Genomic DNA, 11,147 nt, shown 5'->3' with positions numbered 1-11,147 from the left:
TAATGGCTCCGTTAGCATTTCCAGCAGTAATGGCTCCGTTAGCATTTCCAGCAGTAATAGCTCCGTTAGCATTTCCAGCAGTAATGGCTCCGTTAGCATTTCCAGCAGTAATAGCTCCGTTAGCATTTCCAGCAGTAATGGCTCCATTAGCATTTCCAGCAGTAATGGCTCCGTTAGCATTTCCAGCAGTAATAGCTCCGTTAGCATTTCCAGCAGTAATGGCTCCATTAGCATTTCCAGCAGTAATGGCTCCGTTAGCATTCCAGCAGTAATAGCTCCGTTAGCATTTCCAGCAGTAATGGCTCCGTTAGCATTTCCAGCAGTAATGGCTCCGTTAGCATTTCCAGCAGTAATAGCTCCGTTAGCATTTCCAGCAGTAATAGCTCCGTTAGCATTTCCAGCAGTAATAGCTCCGTTAGCATTCCAGCAGTAATAGCTCCGTTAGCATTCCAGCAGTAATAGCTCCGTTAGCATTTCCAGCAGTAATGGCTAACAGCTGTGCTGCTTATAGTTCGGTGTGGTGGTAACAGCGACCCCGGACCTCCATGGATCCGGTCGGATCGGTGATGTCAGTATCGCAGGCTGTAAAGCTCCTGTTAGCATCTTAAAGAGCGTTTAGCTCTGCCTGTCTCAGCGGCAGTACGATATTTATTTTTAGCTCGTTATGGTAACGATCACCTGTTAGCTTCGTTAGTTCTGCTGGTATGAATGACCAGAAATGTCCAGGGTCCAGATCAGGTCCTTGTTGGGTTCCGCTCCGGCTCTCGCACTGCGCTCTCTTTTCTTTCATGTGGGAAATTATCTAGATTCTGTCTCAATTTTAATTTTAATTTTATAATTACAGCCGATAGTGACACAGTGTGGATTTATCTAAAATGACACCAGTCAAACGCAATATGATAAACATCTACTGGGGTAAAGTTAGCCTTCCTGTTTACTCTGTAGACTCCAGCACAGAACGGACCTGATGACGTCATCAACCCAGCGGTGAAAAATGGCGTCCTCTATGGGTGACAAATATAACAAAAGACGTACATTTTTGAAGTAATTATGAGTTTTGGCTTATCAAAAACAGCAATATTTTAGGTAATCGGAAAACTGCAACATATTTAGGCAACATGTTCAACTAGTCCTGGATCCTTTTTAAAAGTTAATAATATTAATAAATACAGCTACAGTTTTTACTAGATCCAGCTTGGTTTTGGTTATTGCTCATTTAGGAAATGAAAATAAATTAATGATCAGAGTTTGAAGTTTATTAAAACTTTGAGTCTTTCCTCATCCAGATGCTGGAAACAAACCTGAGCCATAATACTGCCACCACCGTGTTTCCTGATCGGTAGCAATCTTCTGTTTCTGTCTTTAAAAGGGATTGTTCTGTTTTGAAGTTATAAATGCTGTTTTTTTTAAGTACTATACAAGAAAATAGGGAGAAAGCCTGCCCTCTCATGTTATTGTCAGGTACTACAACTTAGCAAGTGTTTTGTTATTCGAAACAAAACTTATTAAACGGTAGAAATAGACACTGTTGGTGTAAATTACTGTTGAAATCTTTCATGTATGGTTGCATTGTCGGTACGTATTAAGTTTGTAACTTTGTAACATTGTTTCTGTCTGGAGATAACGCTCTAATGTGTTGTTTTAAGGTAGAGTACGTTTGTTATATTAATTAGATGCGAGGTTATTGGGTGCGCAGTTGGTAGCCTAGATGTACGCATATAGATGTGATGTTCGGTAGAAATTGAATGTATTGTATTTTATGCTGCATATGATCACATATTTATTGTATTTTTTGTCTTGATTTCAGTTTTAACCTTTTAATTGTCATTAAACCTGCTGACAGCGTCCTTCGGTCTTCAGAGTCGTGACATGAGAAAGGTGTTAGAAAGCCTTTGCATCAGACATGCACCAGTAACGGCACAGGGATATTTATTTAAATCTTATTTTTCAACATTTGTTCCAACAACTTTCTGATGTTAATAAGAAAAATATTTCAGTTTAATTTTTCCATCACATGAGCTGCTAATCCAGGAGTTTTTTCAAACGCAAACTCTGAATAATTGTTTTTGACAGATTTTTTAACTCTGCTAACGTCCGTCTCAGGTCCGGTTCCGGTCCGGTCCGGTTCTGGTTCTGACCCTGCGTCTTGACTGGGTTCTGTTGTTGATTTCAGGGTCGGACGGCGGCTGAGGGCGGCACCGGGAGGCGGAGGCGGAGCTTCATGCCTCCCAGTTTCTATGACGACGACACGACGGATTTCCCGGACGAGTTGGACACTTCGTTCTTCAGCAGAGTGAGAAACACTCATTTATTCCCCAAGCAGGAGTTAAAAATGTGAATAATAATATAAACTTTTTGATGTTCAAAGCCGATTTAAAAACTTTGTTTGATCTCAGACTCAGTTGTTGGATTTTCATATGGAGACTCGGTGATAAATCAATTATTAATTAATACATTTTTTGGTTTTTGAAGATTTACTTTTGAAAAATCTGGATTTTATCCCACCAGTCCACTCTTTGGGCTTCTGTAGTGATGTCATCGCTCAGGGCGGCCATCTTGTTTGCGAAGCGTTCTGTTAATCTGGACTTTGCGTTCAGGTCGGTGAGTGCTGTGGTCAGGATGAGACCGATTAATTTTACAGGAATAAAGTCGTAATACTAGGAGGATAAATGTGTAACTGCTGCACAAAGATGAATAAACTGATGATGAATGTGGAGCATTTTGTGATGTTCTACGTTGGCATCAGTTTTACAGGCAAAGAAATATTTCATGTTTGAAAACGTCAGCAGCAAAATGTCACCAGGAATTTAAACTGTTTTCCAAATAACTGAGTTTGTTCAGAGGAAAATCCAGACGGACTGAACTGGTCAGATCAGATCCTGATAACTAATAAAACCTTGATTTTCTTTAATGCAAGACGTTAAGGTGTTCTTCTGGTAAAATTGGGTCTTTATTCTGCTAATATTATAACTTTATTTTTGGAATTACACAAAAATTCTCATAGCTTTTCCTGATACTCCGTCTTCTGAGGATTGAGATAAAATCCACTTTTTAAAAATTATAATATTTTTTTAGGAAAGAAAGTGAAGAAAAAATAAATCTGATTTGGTATTAAATAAATCAGAAATGTTTTTCATTTTTTCCTCTGCAGGACGGTTTCCAGGAAGAGACGTCCAGCTACGCCGACGACGTGTTTGAGACGCCGTCAGAGACCGACCTGCAGCGGCTGGAGCCCGGCGCCGAGAGACGAAACGCTCCGCCAGGAAACGCTCCGCCAGGAAACGCTCCGCCAGGAAACGCTTCGACAGGAAACGCTCCGCCAGGAAGTGCTGTGGACCGGACCAAGCTGGAGCGGACTCACCTGATGCTGTGGGCGGAGTTTTGAGCCAGAGTGTGACCTCACAGGTAAACCGGAGCGTTTCCATGACTACTCCCTCCTCCGTCTCCGCAGGCCGCTGGAGCGAGGCTGGCGGAAGGCGAAGGACGGCACGCTGCTGCAGCAGGAGGCGGCGAGCGGGCCGCAGCGGCGCGGGCGCAGGATCGCGGCGCCGGTCCAGAAGCTGTTCGCCCGGGACAAGAGGCCGTACGGACTGGGCATGGTGGGCCGACTCACCAACCGGACCTACCGCCAGCGCCTGGACAGCTTCGTCCAGAAGCAGATCCAAGACATGGACGACCACAGGCACGACCTCTGCTCGACCTCTGCTCCGGGTTCAAAGGTCAGCCGGCTCTGTGACCCGTCATGTTTTCTTCTTCAGGCCTTTCTTCAGCTACTGGATCACCTTCGTCCACCTGCTGGTCACCGTCCTGTCCGTGTCCATCTACGGCATCGCGCCGCTCGGATTCACGCAGCACGAGACCGTCGACTCTGTGAGCCGGATTATAATCTGTAATAATCTGTCCATAATCGTTCTCCTCTGAATGTTTCGCCTTCGATTCCCTCCAGGTGCTGAGAAATAAGGGAGTTTATGAAAACGTGAAGTTTGTGCAGCAGCAGAACTTCTGGGTCGGTCCGAACTCGGTAAGAACCAAACCACTGAACGGCTTTCAGAAACTGTAACAAAACAATTAAAATGTTTTGATAAACTCTTTAAGAAATAATTATATTAACAGGAGGGAAGATAAAAATGTTGAAGTTGCTGAACAAATATTAGAACTGAAAAATTTTGCAGAAGCAAAGAATTCTTAAAAAGTTTGGAAAATTCTGAAAAAGTTCAAGCAGATTATTGAAAGTGAACATGAATAATCCAAACATTTTATGATGAACATGTTGAGGAGGAAACAGACCGACTGTAGAATTCAGTTTCATGTTAATGGTTGAGATCTGAAGGCTTACACATTTCTCCCTGCAGAGAACATCGTTGAAGATTATTTTAAGTTTTTATTTCCTGTCTGCTTTTCCAAACTGTAATGTTTCTACCTGCTGTCCTGCAGGAGGCGCTCATCCACCTGGGTGCGAAGTTTTCTCCATGCATGCGTCAAGACGAAGAGATCCAGCAGCTGATTGAGGAGACAAAGGTGAGAGAACGACAATCCGGCTGCTGCGTCCGGAACGACCGCTCCGGCTGCCTGCAGACGCTGCAGGAGGAATGTTCGGTGGGTGGAAGAACTCCGCGATGCTTTCAGGTTCCCTCAGACTGAAGCTGCTTGGCAATCTGAAGTGTGTCTGTCTGCAGAACACCCTGGCAGTTTGGGTGAAGTGGCCTCAACACGCCAGCGCTCCATATCTAGAGGGGAAACCACGGCAACACGGCTCAGTCTGCCACCAGGACCCCAGGTGACCCGGAACAGAACAGGTTCTGGAGTCGGCAGGTCTTAGCATCTGAGTTTTGTTGCTCTGGAGGAGAAACACTGGAGGCCAGCAGTAAAATAAAAGATGAAATCATCAGTCAAAACTTCTGATGAAAACCCAAACCTTCCCTCAGCACAAAGCACGGCGGTGGAGGAATGAGGCTTTGGGGCTGCTTTGTGTGACGTTCACTGGACCGAACCGGGCCAGTACTCCTCCACAGTCAGAAAACTGCAGCGTTTCAGTTGTTAGGCTGGTTCTGTTTCATCTGCAGGATGTTTTATTTTTACACCTCAGAAAGTCGAAGCTGAAGTTCAACATGTTGACAGATTCACTGTAACCTTCACTGTTTCTGCTGAACGCGCAGAATCTGCCAAGAACCCGCTTCAGTTTCACCGCATGAGTGGAGCGACGACATCACACAGTGGCCGGTACGACCAGCACATCGATTATTATTATTATGTCTGCATGATGTCTGATTCTGCCTCCTGGTTCTGGTCGGACCTGTAGATCTGCACTAAGCTGGATTCTGGGAACCACACCAACCTGCCTCACATCGACTGCAGCATCACGGGCCGGCCCTGCTGCATCGGCACCAAGGGACGGTGAGAACCCGACCGGCACAGAACCTTCTGGATCCAGAACACGGTTCCTCAAAAACAAACAGAGAGATGGCTTCAGGTTTTCAGATGAGGATGTTTAACAGGAATTGTTTGTTTCAGGTGTGAAATCACGTCCAGAGAATACTGCGACTTCATGCACGGATACTTCCATGAGGAAGCTACGCTCTGCTCACAGGTACCAGAAAAACTCCACCATCTGCTCCACCTCCAGCTGCTCTGAGTCAAACCAACCTGTTCCCCTCCTGGCCTGTGGGGGCGCTGCACCAAGAACCACTGAAGGAAACTCTGAAGACACTGAGAGCAACTTCCTTCTTCACCAGATGGAAACAAGATGGAGGCGTCAGATTTTAGCGGTTGGAGGATTTCTCTTTAGGCTGAAGACCAGGAGCCATTTCTGCTGCTAGCGCTAGGCTAGCATGTTAGCTTTGGTTGTATTTACCCAGAATCCCCTGCGCTGTAGTCCACTTCCTGCTTCTGGAGCGGTCTCTGGTCCACTTGGCGTTCACATTCAAACTGAACCAGACCGAGGTTTGGAGGTTAGCGTTCACAAATCAGCAACAGACTGGACTTTGACTAGGCAAACAGACTGGAGCTAGAACAAAACAGATTTTCAGCAGTGTCACTGGGGGCGGGGCTTCATGGTTGACACCTGATGATGTCACTGTGTTTTCCAGGTGGCCTGTATGGACGATGTCTGCGGCCTGCTGCCGTTCCTCAACCCACAGATCCCAGATCAGTTCTCCCGCCTCTGGCTGTCTCTCTTCCTGCATGCCGGGTCGGTCAGCTTCTTCCTGTGACTGCAGCGCCTCCAGCTGGTGGCAGGCTGTGACTGCAGCGCCTCCAGCTGGTGGCAGGCTGTGACTGCAGCGCCTCCAGCTGGTGGCAGGCTGTGACTGCAGCGCCTCCAGCTGGTGGCAGGCTGTGACTGCAGCGTGTCCTGTGTGTCTGCAGCGTCCTGCACTGCCTGGTCTCGGTGTTTTTCCAGATGTCGGTTCTCAGGGATTTGGAGAAGTTGGCCGGCTGGCTCCGGATCTCCATCATCTACCTGCTGAGCGGCGTCACAGGAAACCTGGCCTCCGCCATCTTCCTGCCCTACAGAGCAGAGGTACGGCAGCCTGGCGGAGACATGCTGCCTCACACGTCTTACCCTTCATGTTTCTCACATTAAATCCACCAACTGGAGGTTTTGTTGAGATTTCATCCCGAAGACAAACAGCAGAAAATGTTCCAGTTAAACTTTCTCCACTGTTTCTGTTCAATCTTTTTGTATTTTGGCTGCGATGACATCACTCTCAACTACGGCAACCCCAGGAGACAATTGGTGGAAAATTTTCACGTTTTTCTTTTGAAAGCAAACATTTTATTTATTGATAGATCAGATTTATTGACCAGCCGTACCCAGCCCTAAAGAGGGATCTGCTTCCTGTTTCCTCTTCCTGTTTCCTCTTCCTGTTTCCTCTTCCTGTTTCCTCTTCCTGTCCCCCGCTCCAGGTGGGTCCCGCCGGCAGCCAGTTCGGCATCCTGGCCTGCCTCTTCGTGGAGCTTTTCCAGAGCTGGCAGATCCTGGAGCGGCCGTGGCGAGCGTTCGCCAAGCTCGCCGCCATCTCCGTCTTCTTCTTCTCCTTCGGTCTGCTGCCGTGGATCGACAACTTCGCCCACGTCTGCGGCTTCCTGTCGGGCTTCTTCCTGTCCTTCGCCTTCCTGCCGTACATCAGGTGGGTCAGCAGAGTGCAGCCAAAAGGATCCAGGATCCGTTCCGTCTGTAAACGTCCACTTCCTGTTTCAGCTTTGGCCGCTCCGACTCGTACAGGAAGCGGCTCCAGATCTGCGGCTTCCTGCTGGTCTTCCTGGGTCTGTTCGCCGCGCTGGCCGTCCTCTTCTACGTTTACCCGCTAAAATGCGACTGGTGCGAGTTCCTCACCTGCGTCCCGGTCACAGACAAGTTCTGTGAGAAGTACGACCTGAACGCACACCTGCTCTGAGCGCCAGAACCGGGTCTGAGCGCCAGAACCGGGTCAGATATCCGCTTCCTGGTGGCGCTGCAGGAACCTTCTGGAACAAATGCATCTCTTCTGGATCAGGAGGACCAGAGTGCGGCGGATCAGAGCCGCTGCAGGGGGGAAAGGAAAATTGTGCCAAAAAAACTTTGAAAATTTGAGATTAATCTCAGAAATTTTGGCGGGAAAATAATTGGAAATTTCTGAGAATTCTCCGTTTTTTCTGGAAAATTTCTGTGATTAATCTCAAAATTTCAGTTTTTTTTCTAGCAAATTTGCAACATTGCAAAATCAGAAATTTCCAACTTTCTAATCTCAAAATTAGAGTATTTTATAGACAATTTTTGACTTTTCAAACTTAGAAATGTTATTGTTTTTTTTTTTGTTTGTTTGTGAAAATTTACGTTCTTTCTATCAATTCTTTTACTTTTCAAACTAAAATTTCCACGTTTTCCTAGAAAACATGGATTCACACCTGAACACAAGGAGCAAAGTTAAACTGTCGGGAAATGGTAGTTTTTACTGTAAAGCTGACGTCACAGCGCCCCCCAGCGGCCAGGCGGAACATGACAAGCGGAGTTGGCCTGATGAAAAGTGCCTTCGCTTCATCCTCCACAGGTTCTCACTTCCTGCCTGGAAATCCTTTTAGTGGCTGAGTTAAGGTTCAGTTACAGCCTTTCATATCATGAATGAAATGTTTTTATATCCTGTGGTAAATATTCATCCTGTGAATGAAGAACTTAAAGCTGAATTACTGTGAAATCTGTTAAAACTGTTTTTCTTCGTGTTATATTAAATATTGTAGCGTTTTAGCTACTTAACAGCTGAACTGGACTTTTCCTGTTTGTTTCTCACTAACAACTGAACTCTGGAGGCCAGAGGTGAGAAATGCTGAACATTTTGGTTCAATCTAACAAACTAAATCAGGATCAGTATCACCGATACCGATATACCGATACATTTTGTTAAGTTTGATACAGCATCAAACTTCTCATCATCAGGCATTTTTCTGTTTTTTTTTAAAAAATAATTTAATCTATTAACATGATAAACTGAAACAATAGAGAAATAAAACCAACTTGTGTGCACTTTCTTTTAGGAAAACATGCAAAAAATATTTGAGAGCAAATCAAAACTGATTTGATCCAAAATACTGAAGCTATTAATCAATGCTTGCGAGGTAAAATCAATGCTTCAGTTTTAGATTATTTTATTTATCGCAGTTTCCAAATTCTGTCTGAAGTTTGAACAAAAATAATTCAAAGAAAAAAAAAATCATCTAAAGGTCAGAAGTCTGATTATTTTTTAGCTTTATTATATTTATAACCAAAGTATTGATATCAACGACACTGGCCCATCGGATCAATACTAAATATTTAGCATCACACACTATTAATATTCATATCTCCAGTCCAACTTCACCAGATGAACTAAACATTTTTCTCCGTCTGCAGAGTTAAATTAAGATGTTTGATCAAAGCAATAATCACATTTTTCCATTTTTTAAGTTTCCTAAAACTTCCCAGTTTTTGTGATTCCTTCATGTAAAACATAAAATAAATGTTAGTTCCTTCGATGACCGCTAGATGGCGCCAGGGGAGTATTTCTGGGTAAAACCTGCAACCTGCTGTTGATTAAATCAGGTTTTCTAAAGTCATCAATCAGAAAACATGTTGGTTCTTCCTGGATCACTGACCACACACACACACACACACACACACACACACACACACACACACACAGAAAGCATTGCTCTGGATAAAACTGCATGAAGCAGAACAGCAAAGAGGTGAAAATTTGTATTAAATGTTTGAGATTCTGGTCAAATTTATTTTCTCAGTTGATAAAATTAGAAATTGGATGAAAAATATTTGACCAGATGAATCAGGTGAATGTTAAATAATGTGTCATTTTGCTCATCCTGCTGCAGGAGGCCACTGATATCACTGACAACCTCTTGTTACTTTAAATAGGCCATCTAAGTTAAATAAGCTTGAATAAGGTAGCTGTAGCTACATTTTAGCATCGTTAGAAAAAAGCTAAGCTAGCAGATGTTCTGCTGGTTCTGCTCTGAATTATTTCATTTTTTACGTATTTCTAATATTGTATAAAAAAGGTTTAAGTGCAGATAAAAAAATCTGCAATATTTTTATTTGATTAATAATCCGGCCTTCATCTTCCTGTTTCCTGCCTTCAGGAGGAATCATCTCTCCTCCTCTTCCTCTCGTTCCTCCTCATCTCATCTCATCACTTGTTTAGTTTTAGTTTGGGGGTTGAACCCGGGCTGTGGGGTTCCTCAGGGATGCTGGACGTGGAGGAGTCGTGTTTACCTGAAACGGGACTCTGCCAGCTGGCCGACAGGTGACAGCCCCTCTATTCACTGCAACTCACACACTCAGACTCATCAGCAGCCTTGCTGTCAGGTGAAGTGTGTGTGACAGAGGGATCCGCGGCATACACCTGCCTGATGAGCCGCCATGGCAGAGTAACGTTATACCCCCCCATTCTCCCAGTGGGACCCCATACACCAGCTGGGCTGACACTGACGGACCCCCCTCCACACACACACACACACACACACACACACACGGATTAAGGTTTATTCGACGACTCAATGGGAATTTTGTGTCGTTTTCCTTCTTATAGAATAATAAAACATGACATCACAAACTAATTATTTTAAGTAAATTAAAAAGACAAATAAATAAAATGGTACATTTTAGTAAAACATAATGGATGTTATTCATTGCAGATCCAAAGTTTTAAAGGGCCAGTATCATTTAAAATCTATTTTTTAATCTTTTCATCGTATTCTCATGTTTTTCCTGTTGCGATGCTTTGATTCTTTCATGTTTGAGAAATCCTTTTGTCTCCATGGCAACCATTCAGCTGTTAAAACGCTAAGGTGGACCTAGCCCCGCCTTCGAAGCTCAGCTCCTCCCCCACTCAGTTCCTTCAGACTAGCCAGCAGCAATTAGCAAACATCTGCTGAGCTCATTATAGGAGCTGCTGGTAAAAACATTAAAGGGTTAATAGAGGAGCCATGTTGGGACGACTTCCTGGAGGCGGAGCTTCAGAAAGAGCAGGAGTTCTTAAAGAGACAGAGGCCCAATTTTACCACGACGATTCTGTTTTTTCAGGCATTTCATCAGTTAAATTCACAAACATCCCAGAATAATCAAGCCGACTCTTCATTGCAATAGGCGAGTTCCTTTCAGCATAATCAGTCAGTTTAACCCAAACCTTGGTGTTGATGTTCAGGTTTCAGTTTTTGTGCCATCAGCTTTTCTTTCAGATGTTTTGCAGGAATAAACGTAAATCCTGAGAGAATCGGACCGGATCTGCACAAAGTAAAACACAGAAACTCCCAAGTGGCATCCTCCCCACAAACACTCATTTCATCTTCATCTCTGGAGGCAAAGCCTCTTCATCGCCCTCCAGCTGTCCTAAACACTGGTTCTCATCACCTCACACACACACACGCGGCTCATTAGCAATCACTTCAACAATACCTTTTCCCTGGATGCCTCTGAAGCCTCTGAAGGTGATCCTCCGTTCATCCGTCCGGCTCTGCCTTCTCTCCTCCCTCCTGCTCGGTTTGAGTCTCTACAGACACGTTTTCATGGAACGCTCACCGAGAACCAAAGACAGGAAAGAACATTTAGTCAGACAACCAGGAACAAAGAGTTCTCACAGCAACTTTGCGCTCAAAAAGTGTTCAGATGGCGAGGAGGCGGC

At 44.6% G+C, this 11,147-nt stretch overlaps 1 protein-coding gene across 3 annotated transcripts in view; it reads left to right on the top strand.

The window, feature by feature from the left end:
• LOC106965123 (inactive rhomboid protein 1-like) overlaps window positions 1-7,537 on the top strand; it is a 25,259-nt gene extending 17,722 nt beyond the window's left edge. For all 3 annotated transcript variants that reach the window (XM_015061031.1, XM_015061033.1, XM_015061032.1), the window contains 14 exons: window positions 2,174-2,293; window positions 3,152-3,369; window positions 3,452-3,682; window positions 3,759-3,870; window positions 3,947-4,021; window positions 4,435-4,596; window positions 4,677-4,777; window positions 5,157-5,220; window positions 5,300-5,394; window positions 5,512-5,587; window positions 6,087-6,187; window positions 6,364-6,517; window positions 6,904-7,127; window positions 7,199-7,537. In XM_015061031.1, coding sequence (XP_014916517.1) covers window positions 2,174-2,293; window positions 3,152-3,369; window positions 3,452-3,682; window positions 3,759-3,870; window positions 3,947-4,021; window positions 4,435-4,596; window positions 4,677-4,777; window positions 5,157-5,220; window positions 5,300-5,394; window positions 5,512-5,587; window positions 6,087-6,187; window positions 6,364-6,517; window positions 6,904-7,127; window positions 7,199-7,394 — 1,929 coding nt within the window. In that variant the 3' untranslated portion in view covers window positions 7,395-7,537. The remainder of the gene's footprint in view (window positions 1-2,173; window positions 2,294-3,151; window positions 3,370-3,451; window positions 3,683-3,758; window positions 3,871-3,946; window positions 4,022-4,434; window positions 4,597-4,676; window positions 4,778-5,156; window positions 5,221-5,299; window positions 5,395-5,511; window positions 5,588-6,086; window positions 6,188-6,363; window positions 6,518-6,903; window positions 7,128-7,198) is intronic.
• Window positions 7,538-11,147: the final 3,610 nt, after the last annotated feature.

Source organism: Poecilia latipinna, unplaced genomic scaffold (assembly GCF_001443285.1).
Source record: "Poecilia latipinna isolate Pla-1442-1.1 unplaced genomic scaffold, P_latipinna-1.0 Scaffold1769, whole genome shotgun sequence".
NCBI classification, from domain to species: Eukaryota; Metazoa; Chordata; class Actinopteri; order Cyprinodontiformes; family Poeciliidae; genus Poecilia; species Poecilia latipinna.
This window is presented reverse-complemented; position numbering and strand designations above follow the sequence as displayed.